General features: G+C 63.2%; 2 protein-coding genes across 2 annotated transcripts; one reads left to right on the forward strand and one right to left on the reverse strand.

The window, feature by feature from the left end:
- Positions 1-10,759: 10,759 nt before the first annotated feature.
- Ndufs6 (NADH:ubiquinone oxidoreductase subunit S6) lies at positions 10,760-17,005 on the reverse strand. The gene is made up of 4 exons (XM_042695175.1): positions 16,860-17,005; positions 15,755-15,808; positions 12,348-12,470; positions 10,760-10,974 (listed from the first exon to the last, which is right to left on the reverse strand). Exons 1-4 carry the CDS (start codon positions 16,965-16,967, stop codon positions 10,909-10,911), a joined length of 351 nt encoding a protein of 116 aa, XP_042551109.1. The 5' UTR covers positions 16,968-17,005; the 3' UTR covers positions 10,760-10,908.
- Positions 17,006-20,437: 3,432 nt separating this feature from the next.
- Positions 20,438-21,153, forward strand: Mrpl36 (mitochondrial ribosomal protein L36). The gene is made up of 2 exons (XM_042695249.1): positions 20,438-20,526; positions 20,752-21,153. The coding sequence occupies exons 1-2, from the start codon at positions 20,448-20,450 to the stop codon at positions 20,949-20,951; spliced, it is 279 nt and encodes a 92-aa protein (XP_042551183.1). The 5' UTR covers positions 20,438-20,447; the 3' UTR covers positions 20,952-21,153.
- The last annotated feature ends 821 nt before the right edge of the window (positions 21,154-21,974 follow it).

The following is a 21,974-nucleotide window of genomic DNA, read 5'->3' on the forward strand; positions in this document are numbered from 1 at the left end:
GCCTCTGTGCTCTGTGACACATGTGCTCAGCCTCTGTGCTCTGTGGCACACGTGTGCTCAGCCTGTGCACTCTGTGACATGTGTGCTCAGCCTCTGTGCTCTGTGACACATGTGTGCTCAGCCTCTGTGCTCTGTGACACATGTGCTCAGCCTCTGCACTCTGTAGCACGTGTGTGCTCAGCCTCTGCGCTCTGTGGCACGTGTGCTCAGCCTCTGCGCTCTGTGGCACGTGTGCTCAGCCTCTGCGCTCTGTGGCACGTGTGTGCTCAGCCTCTGCACTCTGTAGCACGTGTGTGCTCAGCCTCTGTGCTCTGTGGCACATGTGCTCAGCCTCTGTGCTCTGTGACATGTGTGCTCAGCCTCTGCACTCTGTGACATGTGTGCTTGGCCTCTGCGCTCTGTGACACGTGTGCTCAGCCTCTGTGCTCTGTGACATGTGTGCTCGGCCTCTGTACTCTGTGACACGTGTGCTTGGCCTCTGCGCTCTGTGACACACATGTGCTTGGCCTCTGCGCTCTGTGATACATGTGCTCAGCCTCTGCACTCTGTGGCATGCATGTGCTCGGTCTCTGTGCTCTGTGACACGTGTGTGCTCAGCCTCTGTGCTCTGTGACACGTGTGTGCTCAGCCTCTGCACTCTGTGACACACATGTACTCAGCCTCTGTGCTCTGTGGCATGAATGTGCTCAGCCTCTGCGCTCTGTGGCACGTGTGCTCGGCCTTTGTGTTCTGTGACACACATGTGCTTGGCCTTTGTGCTCTGTGTCACACATGTGCTCCGCCTCTGTGCTCTGTGACACGTGTGCTCAGCCTCTGTGCTCTGTGGCATGAATGTGCTCAGCCTCTGCACTCTGTGGCACGTGTGCTCGGCCTCTGTGTTCTGTGGCACGCATGTGCTCAGCCTCTGTTCTCTGTGACACAGATGTGTTCAGCCTCTGCACTCTGGCATGCGTGTGCTCAGCCTCTGTGTTCTGGGACACACATGCTGAGCTCTGTGGCATGTGTGGTGCTGGGCCTCTGTGCTCTGTGACACACATGTGTTCGGCCTCTGCACTCTGTGGCATGTGTGTGCTCAGCCTCTGCGTTCTGAGGCACACATGCTGAGCTCTGTGGCATGCGTGGTGCTGGGCCTCTGTGCTCTGTAGCACATGCTCACTGTGGGACACAGCCACTGCACCCAGCTGAGCAAGGCGATCTTTTCATGGTACTGGGTGTTTGGGAGGCCACATGGCAGAACTTCTGGTCCCGACCCCCTCTGCATCCCTCCCCTCCCATCCCACATTCCCTCCATGTCCTGGGGGAGGATACCCCCACATCAGTACAGCACCTGGGGGAGGACACCCCCATAAAAATGAAGGACAGGCCAGGGGCCCCACTGGGCCTGCCTGGCTCTCGAGGGAGGCTTGAGGACAGGAGCACAGAGGACCCCTCGGAGTGGGGGACTGGCAGGAGGGGCGAGCACCCCACTAGGAGCCCCTGGAAGGCCCCAAGAGGCAGGGGGATGGGTAGAGCCTGCGCTGGGACACAGAACTGACACGAAATCCAAGGAGAGTGCACAAACAGCACCCATGGGAATCCCACAAAACCTAACTGCTGTGTACACGCCAGACAGGGACAGGGCCTCTCCCAGACCACTGAGTAACAGAGAGCGCAGAGGCCACTGCCTAGAGCCACCGTCCCCGTCAGCCAGGCCTTTAGATTGTCAACTGTCACCTCTCACCCCAGGAAGGAATGCAGACCCCAAGATAGGACGAGAGGCCCTGGGGAAGGGCTGGTCTGCGAGGAAGAGCTGAACTATCAGCACCCCGCCATAGCTCCCCTCAACACACTTATCAAAGGGCACGGAGGCAGCGGTACTATTCCCTCACAGGTGATGTCTAAGAAAACTGTCACACCTGTGCGAGGAGGTGGAGGCTGGGAAGGCTGGGTCCTTGGGGGCGTGGGTGCGGCTGTGGGTTAGTGACAAACGTCATTAACGCTCTCCACAGAATTCCTTATCTCTTCACAGCCTGCAGCTGATTTCACCCACAATGAAGGAAGAAAGGGAATAAAAAGGGGAAACTAAATGCAGCTTTTTCTTCAGCCAAGAAAAGTAGACTTAGCTGGGCACAGTGGCTCACTCCTGGATCAGCTATGAGCGGGGCTGAGATCTGGAGGCGCAGTTTGAAGTCAGCTCAGGCAGCAAAGTTCTTGAGACTCTATAGTTCTGAAATAAACAGCAAAAAGCTGGACTGGAAGTGTGGCTCAAGTGTAGGAGCTCCAACGGAACAAAGGCAAGGCCCTGAGTCCAAACCTCAATACAAGTAAAAGAAAAAAAGAGATATCAGAGTTTTAAGAAAAAAATATACAAGGAAATAAGGAAGGATTTCTCTGACAAAGCACTTCATTTCTATAAAAAACTTTGAACTTAATACTTTTGTTGAAGCAAAAACAACAGATGAAACAAAAAGGTTCTGCTTTGGTTTTTGTTTTGTTATTTTGTTTTTGTCAATTGTGGGGCCTGAACTCTGGGCCTGGGCACTGTCCCTGAGCTCTTCAGCCCAAGGCTAGCGCTCTACCACTTGAGCTACAGTGCCACTTCCAGTTTTCTGGTTGTTAATTGGAGTTAAGAGTGTCGCGGACTTTCCTGCCTGGTCTGGCTTTGAACTGTGGTCCTCAGATCTCAGCCTCCTACTTAGTAGCTAGGATTAGAGGTGTGAGCCGCCAGCACCTGGCTACTTTGGTATTTTTTTAACCCTAAAATCCAGGCAGAAAACATTCTGTTTAAAAATTCAGTCTTACAGAAAGTTACCAAGGAAAAGTCTTCAAAATACGGATGTGGAATACCACTTCACCAAGATCCTCTGTGAGCAGAGGGGCAGCGGTCCCTCCGGAGATGCTTGCTGGGCCTGCCACCCCCTCCTGCCAGGGCCTCGGGCCCGGACAACTTTTCTGTGCTGCCTCTGCTCAGCACTGTGCACCTGGCGCCAGGATCTCCATCACCAACGCTAGAAATAGCTTCCTGCTCATGCCAGAGCGCAGGTCCCACAGCAGTGGCCGCAGCAGGGCCAGTGGCCACACAGCACCAGTCTGACTTCAGAGACTGGAATCCACCTGCCGTCGTCCTGTCCTGAGAACAGAGCCGTGGAAAGGGCTGCATTGTACAGAGTTGGAATGGTGAGGGAAGAAAGAGAAGAGGAGGGTGAGGGGAGGGGAAGGGGAGGGGAGGGAGAGGGGGAGGGGAGGGAGGGAGGGAGGGGGAGGGGAGGGGAGGGAGAGGGGGAGGGGAGGGAGAGGGGGAGGGGAGGGGAGGGAGAGGGGGAGGGGAGGGAGAGGGGGAGGGGAGGGGAGGGAAGGGAGGGAGGAGGAGGGAGGGAGGGAGGAGGAGGGAGGGAGGGAGGAGGAGGGAGGGGGAGGGAAGGGAGGGAGGAGGAGGGAGGGGGAGGGGAGGGAGAGGGGGAGGGGAGGGAGGGAGGGGGAGGGGAGGGGAGGGAAGGGAGGGAGGAGGAGGGAGGGAGGGAGGAGGAGGGAGGGGGAAGGGAGGGAGGAGGGAGGGAGGGAGGGAGGGAGCACTATTTGGCGGTGTGCAGTGCGCTTGTGTGAGGCTGCGTGGCTGAGGGTGGCTGCCCCTGTCCAGGCTCACAGCCTGCCCCCGGGTCCTGCCCCTGTTTTGAGGACGCCCCACTGCGCTGGTCCTTTGTCTGCAGACAGGACAGAGGGAGGGGGGGCGCCACGCTTCCTCCCTGGGCTCCGTCTTGCATTAGGCCTGCCAACAGGGTCACGCAGGACAAGGCCACACAGGACTCGGCTTCCCCCCTCCGTCTGTCCTCGGGCAGACTCCGGAAGCGAGTGGGGCTCATGCTCTCCCTCACCCCCGGCTGGAGCAGCGCTGCACCTCACTTAACGCACTTCTGGGGTGCGTGTCCCTTTTCAGGTAACACCACACCACAGGGATTTTAATGACCTCGTGAAATCTCCCTTCTAATTGCCTGAACAAAGGGCTGCAGCGCACGGCCGCTCAGAGCAGGCGGAGGAACGCGGCTGCAGACCAATTACCTCGTCTCCTCCCCGAGTCTTGCAAATGTGACCTTTCGCTGGAGTTTGACGGAGCCCTGCTGCGAGTGGCTGGTCGCGTGGCGGGCCCACCGTGGCAGACGTCTTCCCTGGCCCCCTCTGGATGCGGCACAGCGGGGACCCGGGGGACCCGGGGCTCCCGAGCACACACAGGGAGGGGGGGCAGGACGCCCAGCCCGAGGCTCTGGATGCTGGCTGGCCTCGTGTGCAGAATGGAGGCACACGGGGTGAAGGCGCTGGGTAGGACCCTGCCCGAGGAGCCCTTCAGCACCTGGACCCCAGTCCCCGGAGACCGAGCCCAGGACAGGCCACCAGTGGGAGCTAGAGGCCTCCCAGCGGAGAAGCCTCCACTCATGACCAGGGGTGAGAAACAAGGGGTCCGCAGCCCAGGGGCGCCCCCCCCACTTCACTGTGGCCCCAGGGCCCCTGGACCCTATGTCCCCCCCAGAGGGAGCACTCTGAGGGCCCCGGGATCCCTTGCTTGCTTTGTGACAGGATAATCCGGAAGCTGAGCATCCACATGGAGATGAAGTTGTTAAAGAGCACTTAAGAGTCCTCATTCATATTTTATAGCACATCGTGCTTTTCTAGAATGATCAGCTGAAACTTAATTGGGTTAGACGTTACCACTTTAAACTTTAAGTAACTGCACGGAAATGAACTCTGAAGTCTCCCGGTGTCTACAGACCAGCGCTGGAATCCCGGCCCAGACCCCGAGGGCCGAGGTGGTAACACCTGTGGCAGGGGCCGGCAGCGAGGGGCAGTGAGCGTGCGCTGGCCGCTGCTCTCTGTCCAGCAGTGGGCTTGCTCGGGGGAAGCCCAAATCCCTTAGCCTCAGGGGCCCAGGACCCATAGGTCACCGGGACGCTGCCGCCCCAGCCACCTCTCTGAAGCCTTGGAGGCTCTGTCCCGACGTGGCGGGCTGTGTCTGGGAGGCACCTGCTTCCTCCCCTGGGGGAGTGCCACCCAGCAGGCAGGGTAAACACGCCCTCCGCAGGGAACGCTGCTGCTCCCAGCGCACACCCGGAATCTGGAACATTCTACTGGGCCATTCTCTCACATGGGTTGCTGCAGACAAAGGCCATGAAGACCACTGTGAAGAAGGCCCCCTGGGGCTATCCATGTGCTCCTCACCAGATGGGTTTCTGCAGGAAGACTCAGCGCCCACCACGGCTCCAGGGCTCAGCCTCCAGTACCTGGACCCACTGGGCCAGGAGCTCGGCTGTGCACCGCTGCCCTCTGCTGGGCAGGCGGAAGCTCACCAGGCCTGGTCCCAAGACGTCCAGGGCAGCCCTGTTCACAGCCATCTGTGGACACTGCTCCCACAGTGCACCTTGTACAGAAGGGTGTGCACTGCAGAGCTGGCCTGTCCTGTACAGAAGGGTGTCCACTGCAGAGCTGGCCTGTCCTAGCAAAAGGGTGTCCACTGCAGAGCTGGCCTGTCCTGTGCAGAAGGGTGTCCACTGCAGAGCTGGCCTGTCCTGTTCAGAAGGGTGTGTACTGCAGAGCTGGACTGTCCTGTGCAGAAGGGTGTGCACTGCAGAGCTGGCCTGTCCTGTACAGAAGGGTGTCCACTGCAGAGTTGGCCTGTCCTGTACAGAAGGGTGTCCATGGCAGAGCTAGCCTGTCCTGTACAGAAGGGTGTCCATGGCAGAGCTGGCCTGTCCTGTACAGAAGGGTGTGCACTGCAGAGCTGGCCTGGCCTGTGCAGAAGGGTGTCCACTGCAGAGCTGGCCTGGCCTGTGCAGAAGGGTGTGCACTGCAGAGCTGGCCTGTGCAGAAGGGTGTCCACTGCAGAGCTAGCTGTCCTGTGCAAAAGGGTGTCCACTGCAGAGCTGGCCTGTCCTATACAGAAGGGTGTGCACTGCAGAGCTGTCCTGTCCTGTGCAAAAGGGTGTCCACTGCAGAGCTGGCCTGTCCTATACAGAAGGGTGTGCACTGCAGAGCTGTCCTGTACAGAAGGGTGTCCACTGCAGAGCTGTCCTGTCCTGTGCAGAAGGGTGTCCACTGCAGAGCTGGCCTGGCCTGTGCAGAAGGGTGTCCACTGCAGAGCTGGCCTGTGCAGAAGGGTGTCCACTGCAGAGCTAGCTGTCCTGTGCAGAAGGGTGTCCACTACAGAGCTGGCTGGCCTGTCCTAGCAGAAGGGTGTCCACTGCAGAGCTGGCCTGTCCTAGCAGAAGGGTGTCCACTGCAGAGCTGGCCTGTCCTGTACAGAAGGGTGTCCACTGCAGAGCTGGCCTGGCCTGTGCAGAAGGGTGTCCACTGCAGAGCTGGCTTATCCTAGCAGAAGGGTGTCCACTGCAGAGCTGGCCTGTCCTGTGCAGAAGGGTGTCCACTGCAGAGCTGACCTGTCCTAGCAGAAGGGTGTCCACTGCAGAGCTGGCCTGTCCTGTTCAGAAGAGTGTGTACTGCAGAACTGGCCTGTCCTGTGCAGAAGGGTGTGCACTGCAGAGCTGGCCTGTACAGAAGGGTGTCCACTGCAGAGTTGGCCTGTCCTGTACAGAAGGGTGTCCACTGCAGAGCTGTCCTGTACAGAAGGGTGTCCACTGCAGACCTGGCCTGGCCTGTGCAGAAGGGTGTGCACTGCAGAGCTGGCCTGTGCAGAAGGGTGTCCACTGCAGAGCTGGCCTGTCCTGTGCAGAAGGGTGTGCACTGCAGAGCTGGCCTGTCCTGTACAGAAGGGTGTGCACTGCAGAGCTGGCCTGGCCTGTGCAGAAGGGTGTCCACTGCAGAGCTGGCCTGGCCTGTGCAGAAGGGTTTCCACTGCAGAGCTGTCCTGTACAGAAGGGTGTCCACTGCAGAGCTGGCCTGGCCTGTGCAGAAGGGTGTGTACTGCAGAGCTGGCCTGTCCTGTACAGAAGGGTGTCCACTGCAGAGCTGGCCTGTCCTAGCAGAAGGGTATCCACTGCAGAGCTGGCCTGTACAGAAGGGTGTCCACTGCAGAGCTGGCCTGTCCTAGCAGAAGGGTATCCACTGCAGAGCTGGCCTGTACAGAAGTGTGTCCACTGCAGAGCTGGCCTGTCCTAGCAGAAGGGTGTCAACTGCAGAGCTGGCCTGTCCTGTGCAGAAGGGTGTCAACTGCAGAGCTGGCCTGTCCTAGCAGAAGGGTGTCCACTGCAGAGCTGTCCTGTCCTAGCAGAAGGGTGTCCACTGCAGAGCTGGCCTGTACAGAAGGGTGTCCACTGCAGAGCTGGCCTGTCCTGTCCTAGCAGAAGGGCATCCTGCATGCACTCGGGGACCCTCTGTCTGTGACTTCCACCCTGTCCATTCTTCCCACAGCGCACTCAGGATGGTGGTAGAAGAGGTGAAGAGTCCACACATGTCCCTAAGCAACCTGTTCACGAACTCCCTCACCTCTGGGGACTGACACCACACTGAGGTGTGACACGTCCCAAGCTGGGCCTCTCAATCCCTGGGAGCTGAAAGCAGCACTTCCCCCTCCGTCAGTACTTTTATTTTGGGGGTGGGGGGTCCGGTCGTGGGGCCTGAACTCTGGGTCTGGGCACTGTCCCTCAGCTCTTCAAGTCAAGGCTAGCACTCTACCACTTGAGCCATTTCCGGCTTTTTTCTTTTTGCTTATGTGGTGCTGGGGAATCGAACCCAGGACCTCATGCATGCAAGGCAAGTGCTTTGCCACTGAACCACCTTCCCAGACCCTCCGTCAGCACTCTTTCCAGAAGCATCCTCGCTCCTCTAGCACCCAGGCACACCCCACATGCAGGTTCCCTGAAGTTGACTGCGTGAAATTTCCATCCGAGTGCAGGAAATCCCTCCAGCCCACATGAGGCAGGCCTGGGGCCCAGAACTGAGGGCCTGCAGCAAAGAGGCCTGCTCCCCACCGGACCTCTTCAGAGCCAGGGACTGGGCATGCCTGGCTTCTGAGCCAGGGACTGGGCACTAGCCTTAAGCAAAAGAAGCTCAAGTTCAAACCCTAGGAACAGAAGAACAAAACAAGCAAAAAACTTGTCTAAACTGTGGAGAAAGTTCCATGGGCCACGTCTCTCTTACAGATTTCAGCGTTCTTTGTTGTGTACATTTTGGCAGCCCAACTATAATATGATGAGAAGCTCTTTCCTAGTCATGTCTGTGTCTCCTATCTAAGATGAGAAAATATCTGCTATTATTTCACTAACTAGGTTTTCTATGCCTTCAGTCTGTACTCTTTAACCCATACAAACTATTCAGCTTTGTTTGATATCTTGATGATGTCCAAAAGGGCTTTTGTTCAGTATTTGTTTTTTAAAACCACTGTGTGATAATCCACCAACTTCTTTTGAACCCCTGATTTTCCCTCACTTGATCTAGTCTACTGGTAATACTTTCAACTGGTTTTTTATTTGACTTACTGAGCAAATTCATTTGGCTGTTTATCTGAATCCTATTTGAGTTTACAGATCCCTTTCCATTTCACCTTTGAGCACCGCCAGGCATTAATGGCCGTCAGTATTGTTTGGATTAGTTCCTTAAGTCCTGGATGTTTGGAAGAATCTGTTGTCTTCTTTGTGTTTCTTTTATTCACACACCTGGAGGAATAGCTCCCTGTCCAAGGTTCTATGTGCTGTGTCAGAGACTGCAAAGCCCACCTGCTGTGCGGCTCTTGCATGAAAGGGGCCTCTAGAAGCTCATGCAGCAGTCTCATACACAGAAAAGTACACGGGTACCCTCCGTGGCCACTTCTCTATCCATGCTAGTGGGCCCTGTCACATGTACACACCACATGTCCGTGGCCATTCCCCGGCCACGCCACTGTGTGCTCTGCCACACGTACACACATCCATGGCCATTCCCCAGCCTCGCCACTGTGTGCCCTGCCCATGGGGTGCACTCCGTGGCCACCCCCAGCCTCGCCACTGCGTGCCCTGCGATGTGTTTAGGGGAAGCTGTGCCGTGGTCTCCACAGGTGTTTCTTACTGATGCCACAACAGGAGTCAGCGCCGCCACCCGTGTACACTCTGCACTGGACTTCCATCTCCTCTGTGTTTAAGTTGAAGTATCTGCCCGGGTTCAAGCAGGACTTGGTTGTGGCTGAGCAGGTGTGGCTCAGGGGCAAAGCACCCACCCAATAACCCTGAGGTGCTAGATTGATCCCAAGCTTCATTCCAGAGGAAAACGCAAACCACGGTAACCAGCAACACAAAGAAGCCAGCCAACACAGCAACACAGTGACAATCACACACCAACAGCCACAGAAAAGCAGCAAATTGTTCTAAATAAACAAAATAGTAAAATTAATGTTTAAAAGAATGAGACAGGAGACAGAAAAAAATCCATTTTAATTTTTAAAAGATGAACGAACTGTGACAACAGAAGTTTCAGGCAGACAGACACGGCAGTGGTGCTCAGGCAGCGCGGAAGATGAACTCTACAACTGTGGGCGGGGAAGGGGGGAAACTGGGAGACCGCAAGGAACAGGTGGCACGGTCCAAAAGAAATGTACTCGTGCCAGGCACTGGTGGCTCACACCTGTCACCCTGGCGCTCAGGAGGCAGAGATCTGAGGATCACAATTCAAAGCCAGCCCGGGCAGGAACATCTGTGAGACTCCCGTCTCCAATAAACCACTCAGAAAAAGCTGGAAACAGCACTATGGCTCAAGTGGTAGAGTGCTAGCCTTGAGCACAAAGAGGCTCTGGGACACTGCCCAGGTCCTGCAATCAAGTCCTGGGGGGAAGACGGGAGAGAAGAAAGGAAGGAAGGAGGGGAGGAGGGAGGGAGGGAGGGAGGGAGGGAGGGAGGGAGGGAGGGAGGGAGGGATGGAAGGAGGGAGGGAGGGAGGGAGGGGAGGGAAGGAAAAGAGTGAGGGGGAGGGAGGAACTCTTTATCTGACTTAGGCAATGGTAACTGGCAGAAAGAAAGAAAAGAAAGAGAAGGAGGAAGAGAAAGAAGGGAGGGAGAGAAGGAACTCTCTACCTGGCTTGTGTAACTGTAACCCCTTTATAATAAAAATGAAAAATTATAATGTTTATTTTTTAAGTTAAAAAAAATAGTACCAACCCCGCTCCCCCCAAAAAGAAGCGGCTTCAGGTGGGGGGACCGGCTGGGATGTGGGCGCAGGGCATTCCTGGGACAGCTGCCGGCTGGGACGGCCGTGTGTGCTCCTGGGGCCCGGGTTCCAGTCCAGCACTATGGGGGAGTCAGGACCACGTCCGGCTGTGTGTGTCCTGCTTGGCGAGATCTAAGCAGGACAGGAGCCCTGAGTGCCCGGGAGGGTGGAGGGGCACAGCTGGGGGAAGCAGGATGCCCCCCCCCCCCGCCCCTGGGCCGCTGGCTCCTCACTATGGAGGGCAGGGTCACAGATGCAGATCATCCACAGCCCAGCACCTCCAGCGCCCGCCTGACGGGTGATGACCCCCCACCCCGTGCCCGCGTGCTGGGCCCCTGCCCGCTGACGCGCTTGTGGCCCGCTCGCTGTACTGTGCCCTTCCGCGCACGGCACCCTCCCGGTGCCCACTGTGCCTCTAACACCCTCTACCGAGGGCCCAGGTTCTTGGTTTGAAGATGCTCTGCGGCCCCCAAAGGATGAGGAGGGGGAGCCACTCTGCACATGAAGGAGCAGCAGCAAGCACCGCAGCAACACCAGCTCAGCTCCCAGCGCAGGACCAGGCCAGGACCAGTGCCTGACCTCAGGAACCACCTGCACACAGCAGCCAGCACGGGACGTGTGGCTGCTCCGGTTCACACCAAGAAAGACGCCAGCAGACCCGCCGTCAAGGTAGTGTTGCCCTTTATTCAGCGCTGGAACACAGTGCCATTCAGAGCAGCGGCTCACACACCAAACGCCGCAGGCGAGGCGGACGCTGCTTCCATCACAGTGAGCAGAGCGCGGTGGCCAGGGCAGGTGCTGCGTGCGGCCGCACTAGTGGTGGTGCTGCTTGAACTGCAGCCCACAGTAGCCACATGTCCCTGTCTTTGTTTCTTTGTCCTGAAACAATGCACAAGGAGAGATCTCATGCCTCCACGCTCCAAGAGTCATGCGTCACAAATCATAAAGCGCACCCTGCCCACACCTCTAAAAACTCCACCAGGACTGCCTCAGGGCCAGGACGGCCAGTCCTGTTCCCACCCCGCCCCACGGGGCCGGCCTCAGGCTTGCATGGCGGCACACACAGCCGTCAGAGGGTTGAGGCCCCACGACTCCAGCTGGGGTGACCGGTCCTGCTTAGCACCGTGCGCCCGCAACACCGTCTCCTTCCGGGGAGGCGCACCCAAGCCGTGCAGTGGCTTCTGGTAAGGATCACTCCAGAGAAGCGAAGCCCAGAGCTGTCCTCCCACACGCCATGCACCCCCCCCCCCCCCCCCCCCGCTCTCACTTTCTCCCTGCTCTCGCTTCCTGGTGGTGGCAGGGCTGGACAGTGCTGGGCCTGAACTCCCTCCGTGAGCCCCACCCTCCCGGGCCCCCGGCAAGTCACCTTTCTCTCCGGTCTCGGTCTTCCTGAGACTGCCTGAGTAGGCATTATCAGGAAAGAATCTGTCTTCTCTCCACCCGTGGTTTAAGCCCCGCCCCACCCTCACCACACGAGCTGGTGGTAATTACAGTAAAAAGCAAGGTCACTAGGGTAGCTCTAATCAAATCAGTTTCTAGGGGTCCTTGTAAGAAAAGGAAGTTAAGACAGAGACTCTCAGAGAGGCTGAGCAAGAGAGGATATTAGGAGCAGCCTCAGAGCAGCCTGCCTGCACACCCAGACCCGACCCGGCCTCCAGACTCAAGAGCAGCCTGCCTGCACACCCAGACCCGACCCGGCCTCCAGAACTCAAGAGCAGCCTGCTGCACACCCAGACCCGACCCGGCCTCCCGAACCCAAGAGCAGCCTGCCTGCACACCCAGACCCGACCCGGCCTCCCGAACTCAAGAGCAGCCTGCCTGCACACCCAGACCCGACCCGGCCTCCAGAACTCAAGAGCAGCCTGCCTGCACACCCAGACCCGACCCGGCCTCCAGAACTCAAGAGCAGCCTGCCTGCACACCCAGACCCGACCCGGCCTCCAGAACTCGGAGGACAGATGCCTGGGGCTCACGCGCCAGGCTCTGACTCTGCTCAGGCAGACAACACAGGGACCAAACAAGGACGTGGGAGAGGAGGGAAGTGTGTGAGGAAAGTGGGCAGGGGGCTGACCACTCCAAACACGGTCCAAAACTACGCTGGGAAAGGGTCTGCCAACGTGCCGTGACTCAGACCCCGCGGTGCACATTGGGGAGGCGGAGGGAGGAGCAGCAGGCGTGAGGGGACCGCTGCCGGCTGAGCGCGGGGGACAGCGAGGGCAGGCGCACATGGTTGCGGGAAGGCCGACACATACCAGGTTTATGTACACCTTGGGGTGGCCGAGCGCACCCCCGCCGCCATCACAGGCTATCACCCTGTGGTCCACCTCGTTCACAGGCTGTTCTGCTATCAAATCAATGGCAAAGTTCGCATTTACCTAGAAAAGGAAAAGATACACAGGTAAATACCGCACCTTGAGGACCACACACAACTCCAACACGGGTGTGTGTACGCTCATGCACCAGCGGTGGCGTCAGAGCACACGGCGCAGAGTTCTCCTCCTGTCCAGATGCCCACCAGCTGCACTATCCGCTCTCGCACCTGAGCCTGTCTCTTCACACACGTGGTGACGGCCCTGTCCCCATCCCCTGCTGTGGAGTGGTGACTGTCCTGTCCCCTGGTGTGGAGTGGTGACTGTCCAGTCCCCTGGTGTGGAGTGGTGACTGTCCTGTCCTGTCCCCTGGTGTGGAGTGGTGACTGTCCCGTCCCCTGGTGTGGAGTGGTGACTGTCCTGTCCTGTCCCCTGGTGTGGAGTGGTGACTGTCCTGTCCCCTGGTGTGGAGTGGTGACTGTCCTGTCCCCTGGTGTGGAGTGGTGACTGTCCCGTCCCCTGGTGTGGAGTGGTGACGGCCCTGTCCCCTGGTGTGGAGTGGTGACTGTCCCCTCCCCTGGTGTGGAGTGGTGACTGTCCTGTCCTGTCCCCTGGTGTGGAGTGGTGACTGTCCTGTCCCCTGGTATGGAGTGGTGACTGTCCCGTCCCCTGGTGTGGAGTGGTGACTGTCCTGTCCTGTCCCCTGGTGTGGAGTGGTGACTGTCCTGTCCCCTGGTGTGGAGTGGTGACTGTCCCGTCCCCTGGTGTGGAGTGGTGACTGTCCCGTCCCCTGGTGTGGAGTGGTGACTGTCCTGTCCCCTGGTGTGGAGTGGTGACTGTCCCGTCCCCTGGTGTGGAGTGGTGACTGTCCTGTCCTGTCCCCTGGTGTGGAGTGGTGACTGTCCTGTCCCGTCCCCTGGTGTGGAGTGGTGACTGTCCTGTCCCCGTCCCCTGGTGATTCCCCAGCCCTGCACAAAGCGCACCTGGCTTCCTGGGCCGTGCGTGCGTGCGTGCGTACGTGTACGTGTGTGCACATGGCCCTGCACAGACTCGCAGTGAGCAGCAAGGGAGGGCAGGCGCTCACCACTCACCCTCTCCGCCCTGCGCTGAGGAGCACCTGCTCAGTCCCGCAACAAGGGACACATTTTCCACCTGGGCCTGGCCCCCTGCCCGGGGCCTCCTGGGACAACAAGGACCATGTGAGTGTTGCTTCCAGAGCTCAGGAGGAGCCAGATTTGAGCGCCTTTCTTCCAATTCCTTCTTCCTGGTTTCTTTTCTGAAACAAGGCCTCACTACAGGTAGACCAGCTGGCACTGGACTCCCCCATCTCTTCTCTTACTGTCCCCACACAGGGGCCATCTGGACCCCGTGTAGGTGTGGCCGCTCCTGCTCCCTATCTGTGTACCCTTCGTAGTGACTCCTGGCACCCACCGGCACCCACAGCTCCCTTCACGGCGCCCAGCGTCCTCACCTGTGTGCCTTTTCATGGCTGAGTGGTATCCCAGGGTACGCCCCACACCCTGCTCAGCTCTTCCCCTGCGGGGGGTTGTCTGCACTTCAGCTACTGAGCACGAGGCTGCCTCATCATGACGGGCTGTCACCACAGCACCCACACCCGGCAAACGACTCAAGGACGGGACTGTGTTGGCTCACAGCCTCAGAGGTCTCGGCGCACGTCCAGCTGGCTCCACCGCTGTGGCGAGCCGGGCTGAGCGCCACAGCGGGAAACAATGCTAGAGCGGAACCGCAGTCACGGCGCCGGGACGCTCACAGTGGCCTCTTCCTCCCACCTGGCCCAACTCAGCTCCCACACACCCAGTAGCGCATCACGCCAGGACTGCACCACGGGACTCGCACTGACAGCTAGGAGCTCTCAGGAGCTCAGGAGGCAGCTCACATCCAGTCTACAACAACACCGCACGAATGCCACATACTCCAACCTTATCACCACACAGACACTGCATATCCAGCCTGTAACAACATCGCACAAACACCACATACTCCAACCTTAACAACACCGCACAAACACCACATACTCCAACCTTAACACCGCACGAACACCGCATGTCCAGCCTGTTAACAACACCGCACAACCACCACATATCTAGTCTGTAACAACACTGCACAAATATTCCATGCTCCATCCCTAACAATCCTGCACAAATATCCCAGACATCCTGCCTTCCGTCCCTGTGGGCACAGCTAGGAGAGGAACCCCAGTTCTCTTCCACATTCCCAGCAGTGCACGCTGGTGTGTGTCAGCACATGGCCTCATTTCTCCATTTCCTCCATTCCAGCTTGAGTTCACAGCACACGCTGGTAGACTTCCTCTCCTGAGCACTCTTTGCAGCCAGTTACTTCCACTGACAAAATCTACCCTCAGTGAGTCCCTCAGTTAATTCGGATCATGGGGAAAGTGCACCGTGGGGTACACAAACACACCCCAGCGGCACGGAACACCCATACCACCAGTGCACGGCAGCTGCAACCAGAGAACAGACAGGTGAGGCCAAGATGTGTGACTCACTATTGCCAGTCCACGAGGCTATCCAGAACCCCTGCTGGCTCTCGCACAGACGCCATGACTGGCTGTCTGCACAGCGTCCCCATCCACCAACACTGGCTCTGTGAACGCAGCCCTTTCCATCCATTGTCATCTGCTGGGTCATCAAGAAACCACGCCTGCAGCGTTTGTAACAGACACCTGTGTTCATTTGCCAACTCTCACCAGGGTTAAGACAAGGGGATGGGGAGCAGGCCCAGGGCTCCATGGTCCTTGCTGCTCAGCTGTCCCCCTGTGGCCTGCGGCCACACCCCCATCCACCTGTCAAAGCTCAGCACCTCCAAAAGCCTTGCCTACAACTGACAGGCAGGATACAACTCTTCCTGCCTCCCTTCATCCCACTCAGGAGTAAACCGGCGGACATCTGAACCCCCAGCGCACACTATGTGGGCTTAGGAAGAACAGACGCCCTGTGGCTTTGCAGCAGCAGGCCACACGCCAGACAGTGAGCAGGGGGACAGGGGAGCTGAGACCAGAGGACAGGAAAACGGTGACTAGGACCACAATAGTGAGACAAGAAGAAACGACGGGCTGGCTGAGGTTGGAAGGAGGTGACTGGCAGCAGACACGGAGGAAAGCTGGTCAGAAGGGTGCCAGGGCCGGCAGGCCTGGGTGTTGGAGGAGGAACGAGGAGGCTTATTAGGCAGAAGGCTCTGATCACAACCTTCCTCCCCAACAGCAGTGCCCAGGTCTAGACTCAAAACACGATCCTCTTGTTCTCAGCCTCTGAGGCAGCTGGACTCATAGCCTGAGTCACAGCGCCACGTGATCACGAATCTTTACTCACCTCTTTCTGACGACCTACAAATCGCACTTTTCTGTAGTCCTTCTCATCGTAGACCTGGAAGAAAAAGACCCCGGTGACTGCCACAGTGCCAGCATGAAAGGGGTGTGGAGTGCAACGGTTAAAAACGTGGTTTTCTCAGCATTTGGGCCATAGACAATTAGTTTCACACCCAAGGGGAGAATGACTGGTGCTGCTGGAACCTCTGCCTGCAGCAAGGACTGAGGGCTGAGGAGGCAGGCAGGGCGGGAAAGGGGAGGATGGAGGGCTGAGGAAGTGGGCTGAGGAGGTGGACAGGGCGGGCTGAGGAGGCTGGAAGCAGGGAGGACGGGCTGAGGCGTCGGGCGCAGGGCGGGCGGAGCAGACGGGCCCAGGGCGGGCGCAGGGCGGGTGGGTGGAGCAGACAAGCAGCAGGGCGGGCAGCAGGGCTGAGTGGGCGGGCAGTAGGGCGGGCACCAGGGCGGGCAGCAGGGCTGAGCGGGCAGCGGGCTGAGCGGGCAGCAGGCGGGCGGGCGGCGGGGCGGGCGGGCGGGCTGAGCGGGCAGCAGGCGGGCGGGCGGGCTGAGCGGGCCGCGGGGCGGGCGGGCGGGCTGAGCGGGCAGCGGGGCGGGGCGGGCGGGCTGAGCGGGCAGCGGGCGGGCGCGCAGCGAGCGGGCCGCGGGCTGAGCGGGCCGCGGGGCGGGCGGGCGGGCTGAGCGGGCCGCGGGGCGGGCGGGCGGGCTGAGCGGGCAGCGGGCGGGCGCGCAGCGAGCGGGCCGCGGGCTGAGCGGGCCGCGGGGCGGGCGGGCGGGCTGAGCGGGCAGCGGGCGGGCGCGCAGCGAGCGGGCCGCGGGCTGAGCGGGCAGCAGGCGGGCGGCGGGGCGGGCCGCGGCGAGGGCACGGGCCGCACTCCTCAGGCGGGGACGCAGCCACCCCCGCCGCCGCGGGCCCGGGCGGAGGCCGGGCCGGGCTCACCCGCCTACGGCAGCGGTGTTAGAGCTGGCCGGGGGACGGAGGACGGCGCCTGCGACCCCGCGGGGAGGCGAGGGCCGCGGGCGGGCGGGAAGTGCTGCAACCGCAGCCCCGCCGGCCCCCGGCCCCGCCCCGCCGCCATCACCCCGGCCGCTACCTGCCCGGTGTGCGTGATCTTCTCCCCCGTCGGTGACAGCCGCACCCCGAAGCTCCGGGCCCCCCGGGGAAGGGCCAGCAGTCGGCGGAAGGTCGCTAGCGCCGCCATCTTGCCGGCGACTCTTGACCCGGCGCGCCGCGGCTCCAGGCACCGACGCATGCGCACCGCGGGACTCGCCCGGGGACTTATTTCGCGCGCCCCTCGGAGGGGCGGGATTCCGGCGCGCGCATGCGCGGAGCGGTCGGACCGGGCGATGTCGCCGGCGTCTTCGGCAGTGCGCAGCTGCGCGGCCTCGCGGGACAGCGCTGGGGGGCCGGGAGCGGCGTGTGCGGGCTCTCCCGGCAATAGGCCGAGCGACAGCCCGCCGTGGTTTCCGGCAACGGAGCCCGAATGGCGCCACGGAGGCCACCGCTATTCCGTCCAGCCCGCAGCCGGCGCCTCGCACCCGGCCCGGCAAAACCCCGCGGGCGGAGCGGCCGCGCGGCCCTTGAAGGCGGGGCCGGGCCAGGCCGGAGCCTCGCGGCCCAGGGTGGCCGGGCCAGGCCGGAGCCTCGCGGCCCAGGGTGGCCGGGCCAGGCCGGAGCCTCGCGGCCCAGGGTGGCCCGGCCAGGCCGGAGCCTCGCGGCCCATGACGGGCCAGGCCGGAGCCTCGCGGCCCATGACGGGCCAGGCCGGAGCCTCGCGGCCCAGGGTGGCCGGGCCAGGCCGGAGCCTCGCGGCCCATGACGGGCCAGGCCGGAGCCTCGCGGCCCAGGGTGGCCGGGCCGGAGCCTCGCGGGGGCCGGGACGGCCGGGCCGGGACAGGGCGAAGGCCCATGCCCCCCTCTGCTGACCCTCTTCCTGCTGCTTCTCGAGCCGGGGCCTAGGTGACGACGGGAGCCGGGTGGGGTCGGGGCGTGTGAAGGCGGGCGAAGGGGGCCGACGGAGAACACAGCCCTCCCGGATGGAGCAGGGAAGGCCCTCGCGTCCCTTAAGAGACAGGGAACAGTCCCGCGGGGACGTGAGGCCGGGTGACACGGAGACGGGACTCAGAAACACGGGGTCCAGACGGCGGAGGCGCCGTCTTTGCTTCGGAGAGCGGCAGCCGAGCGCCCTTCCCCAGGATGGCTGCTTCTGGCTGAGGCTGTTCTGATGACGGCCGGAAGCGTTCTGACCTGGAAACTCGGGGTATCCCTGCTGTGCTGGGGCAAAGACAGCCCCTGCCTGTGCCCTAGGGACCCCGACGGGGCCGCCGCACTCTGCCCCCGCCAGGCCCCTGCCCCGCCGGCCCCTCCTGGCTGGTTCACGGCCGGCCCCTGCCAGGCCCCTGCCCCGGCCCCCGCCCCTGCCCCGCCGACCCCTCCTGGCTGGTTCGCGGCCGGCCCCGGCCCCGCCCCCGCCGGCCCCGGCCCCCGCCCCTGCCCCGCCGGCCCCTCCTGGCTGGTTCGCGGCCGGCCCCGGCCCCGGCCCCTCCTGGCTGGTTCACGGCCGGCCCCTGCCAGGCCCCTGCCCCGGCCCCCGCCCCTGCCCCGCCGGCCCCTCCTGGCTGGTTCGCGGCCGGCCCCGGCCCCGGCCCCTGCCCCGCCGGCCCCTCCTGGCTGGTCCACTCAAAGCTCTGCCAAGGTCTCGCACCACGTGACTTTCCAGACAGTCTTACTCTGGATCCAAGTCAGAAGCTAAGTGAAGAGCTCCTGTGTGTAAAGGGGAGCTTCCCTGGCCCTCGCCTCCGTCCGGGGACACAAATGGGGAGCAGTGAGGCGCAGACCTGCCTGAGCCAGACAGACGCCGGGGGTCCCAGTGTCCCCGCGCGCGGGCGGGCTGGACTCACCCTGCGGACGGCCCGGGACCCGCGGCTCACAGGGGGGGGACGAAGGGGGGAAGCGCGTGGCCCGCACGTGCCCTAGGCTCACGGCTGCACGGGGGGGGGGAGGGGGCGGCGGGAGCGCGTGGCACGCTCGTGCCCTAGGCTCACGGCTGCACGGGGGGGGGGGGGGGCGGTGGGAGCGCGTGGCACGCTCGTGCCCTAGGCTCACGGCTGCACGGGGGGGGGGGCGGCGGGAGCGCGTGGCCCGCACGTGCCCTAGGCTCACGGCTGCACGGGGGCGGGGGGGGGCGGCGGCGGGAGCGCGTGGCACGCTCGTGCCCTAGGCTCACGGCTGCAGGGGGGGGGCAGCAGCGGGAGCGCGTGGCCCGCACGTGCCCTAGGCTCACGGCTGCACGGGGGGGGGGGGGGCGGCGGGAGCGCGTGGCCCGCACGTGCCCTAGGCTCACGGCTGCACGGGGGGGGGCAGCAGCGGGAGCGCGTGGCACGCTCGTGCCCTAGGCTCACGGCTGCACGGGGGGGGGGGGGCAGCAGCGGGAGCGCGTGGCACGCTCGTGCCCTAGGCTCACGGCTGCAGGGGGGGGGCAGCAGCGGGAGCGCGTGGCCCGCACGTGCCCTAGGCTCACGGCTGCACGGGGGGGGGGGGGGGCGGGAGCGCGTGGCACGCTCGTGCCCTAGGCTCACGGCTGCAGGGGGGGGGCAGCAGCGGGAGCGCGTGGCACGCTCGTGCCCTAGGCTCACGGCTGCACGGGGGGGGGGGGGGGGCGGCGGGAGCGCGTGGCCCGCACGTGCCCTAGGCTCACGGCTGCGGGGGGCGGGAGCGTGGCCCGCACGTGCCCTAGGCTCACGGCTGCACGCACGGGGGGCGGGGGGCGGGAGCGCGTGGCCCGCACGTGCCCTAGGCTCACGGCTGCACGGGGGGGGGGGGGGGGCGGGGAGCGTGGCCCGCACGTGCCCTAGGCTCACGGCTGCACGCACGGGGGGCGGGGGGCGGGAGCGCGTGGCACGCACGCACGCCCCGTCCGCTGGGGGAGCAGAGAGTGCGGCGTCCGGGGGAGTCAGCCCGGCCCGCAGGCCCAGGCGGAGTCTCCGAAGCGTGGGCGACGGCCTCGGAAACCCAGCTGACTCAACGCCGAAGCTCGGACGGACGGGTGCTGGGGCGGACATGGAGCGCGCGCTGTGAGTCGCCCTTCTGCGCACTGCAGTTCGGGAGCTTGGGCCCCGCGCCCTGCGGGGTCGCAGGCGACCCCTCTTCCTTGGCACGTGCCAGCACCGGACCACGCCGGCGTCCGAGGCGCCTGCTCCCCAGGCCCGGCTGCCAATTCCCGCTCTAACTCAATGTGACACGACCGTCTCCACTCGCTGTAACCGACACAGTGCTCCTCCCCACTGTGCCCAGCTCAGCTATTACGTCCGTGTGCACTTTAACCCGCAGTGATTCCTTTAGCCAACGGCTGGCGGCTTCTCCCGGGTCCCGGCGGCCGCGCCTCAGCGCGCGTGCGCCTCCGGCGGCCGCCGAGCATCCCACGTGACCCGCTGCCAGCTTTCTTCCTGGAGCCGGCTTCCCCGCCCCACTGCGCAGGCGCGGACGCGGGCGTTGGAGCCGGGTAGGACGCGGGGCTCGGCAGCCCCTTCCCACGTGGGGATCCCGGGCCCCGCCGGGGTGAGGGTGCGGGGCGGGGGAGGGGGAGCGCGGGGCCGGGGCGGCGGGCACCCGGGCGGGACACGCGGGGCCGGGGGCTGGGGACCCCGCGGTGAGGCGCCTCGTCTCCCGCAGCGCCCGCAGCATGGCCGCCGTGTTCCTCCGGACCCTGGTGAGCTCCGTGGTGGAGCCGCTCCTGCACCGCGGCCGCGCGGCCGCCGCCGGCCCGGCCCCGCGCGCGCTCTCCGCCGGCCCGGCCCCGCGCGCGCTCTCCGCCGGCCCGGCCCCGCTCTCCGCCGGACCCCCGCTCGCCGCCCGCCCGGCCCCGCGCGCGCTCTCCGCCGGGCCCCCGCTCGCCTCCGGCCCGGCCCCGCTCGCCGCCCGCCCGGCCCCGCGCGCGCTCTCCGCCGGCCCGGCCCCGCTCTCCGCCGGCCCGGCCCCGCGCGCGCTCTCCGCCGGGCCCCCGCTCGCCGCCCGCCCGGCCCCGCCGCGAGGCCCGCCGCTCCCCAGCTGCCTGCAGCCCGCGCTGGGCTTCAAGACCAAGGCCGTGCTCCGGAAGCGCTGCCGAGACTGCTACCTGGTGAAGCGCCGCGGGCGCTGGTTCGTGCTCTGCCGGGCCAACCCCAAGCACAAGCAGAGGCAGGTGTAGCCCGGCCTGCGCGCGCCCGGTCCTCCTCCCCGCCGGGCCCTCCTCCCCGCCGGGCCCTCCTCCCCGCCGGGCCCTCCTCCCCGCCCGGTCCTCCTCCCCGCCGGGCCCTCGGGGTCCTCCCTGCCCGGTCCTCCTCCCCGCCGGGCCCTCCTCCCCGCCGGGCCCTCCTCCCCGCCCGGTCCTCCTCCCCGCCGGGCCCTCCTCCCCGCCCTCCTCCCCGCCCTCGGGGTCCTCCCCGCTGGGGAACCAAAGAAAAATAAACACAGTGTGTTTTGTGTCCCAGCCCCGCCGCCCTGTGTTGAGTCGGCCTCCTCCCTCCAAGGTGGGGAGAACGTTTCTCTTTGAAGGACTGGGGCTCTGGAGGCCGGGGGTCCGCCCCGCCGATCCTGGTGCTGCGGGAGCGAGCGCTGGTCCACGGGGAAGGCAGCCGCACCGGAGCAGGCCCGCTGGGCAGGATACACGGCGCGGTGAGGCCCGGGTCCTGTGTGGAGGCCGCCCACGCCACGGCCTGCTGGAAGCCACAGGATCCCTCGGCACCCGGCACCCAGGAGCAGGGGCTCCCCCGCCAGGGCAGCTGCACAGGCCCAGCCGACTGTCCACTTCAGAGACCCTCTCTTCACCTGGAAGAGCAGTGCATAGTGGTGCCGACTGTCCACTTCAGAGACCCTCTCTTCACCTAGAAGAGCAGTGCATAGTGGTGCATTGTTTGTGGGCCTCAGTTTCCTGGTGTGCTGGGTGACCATGGCCTCGGTAACTCAGTGTGACAGGTGTCCCACAGGCCACCTCCTAGCCTTGAGTCTTGGTGTAGAAGATGTCCACCCTTTACTTCCCAAGATTTTCCACTAGCGTCACCCTAAAACAATACACACTTCTAGCACAGTTTAATGTGTTCCCTGAGCTGTGGGCCGGCAGGGGTCCGTCTGTCTGTGGGAGGCCACTTGAGTCTCTTGGACAAAATGGGGAGTGGTAGGTCACCCACACACAGCCTTCTCAAGTCAGCCACTTCCCACTCTGAACATGGTG

Source organism: Dipodomys spectabilis, unplaced genomic scaffold, assembly GCF_019054845.1.
Source record: "Dipodomys spectabilis isolate Male_0828 unplaced genomic scaffold, ASM1905484v1 ptg000179l, whole genome shotgun sequence".
In the NCBI taxonomy this organism is placed as follows: Eukaryota; Metazoa; Chordata; class Mammalia; order Rodentia; family Heteromyidae; genus Dipodomys; species Dipodomys spectabilis.

What these genes read in the sequence shown, in the direction of transcription:
- Mrpl36 (XM_042695249.1), top strand. Translation starts at nt 20,448, where the DNA reads ATGGCCGCCGTGTTCCTCCGGACCCTGGTGAGCTCCGTGGTGGAGCCG. An exon ending in CGGCCGCGCGGCCGCCGCCG is followed by an intron (nt 20,527 to 20,751) that starts GCCCGGCCCCGC and finishes CCCCGCGCGCGC; the next exon opens with TCTCCGCCGGGCCCCCGCTC.
- Ndufs6 (XM_042695175.1), bottom strand. Translation starts at nt 16,967, where the DNA reads ATGGCGGCGCTAGCGACCTTCCGCCGACTGCTGGCCCTTCCCCGGGGG. An exon ending in AGATCACGCACACCGGGCAG is followed by an intron (nt 15,809 to 16,859) that starts GTAGCGGCCGGG and finishes TTTTTCTTCCAG; the next exon opens with GTCTACGATGAGAAGGACTA. An exon ending in CCAAGGTGTACATAAACCTG is followed by an intron (nt 10,975 to 12,347) that starts GTATGTGTCGGC and finishes GCATTGTTTCAG; the next exon opens with GACAAAGAAACAAAGACAGG.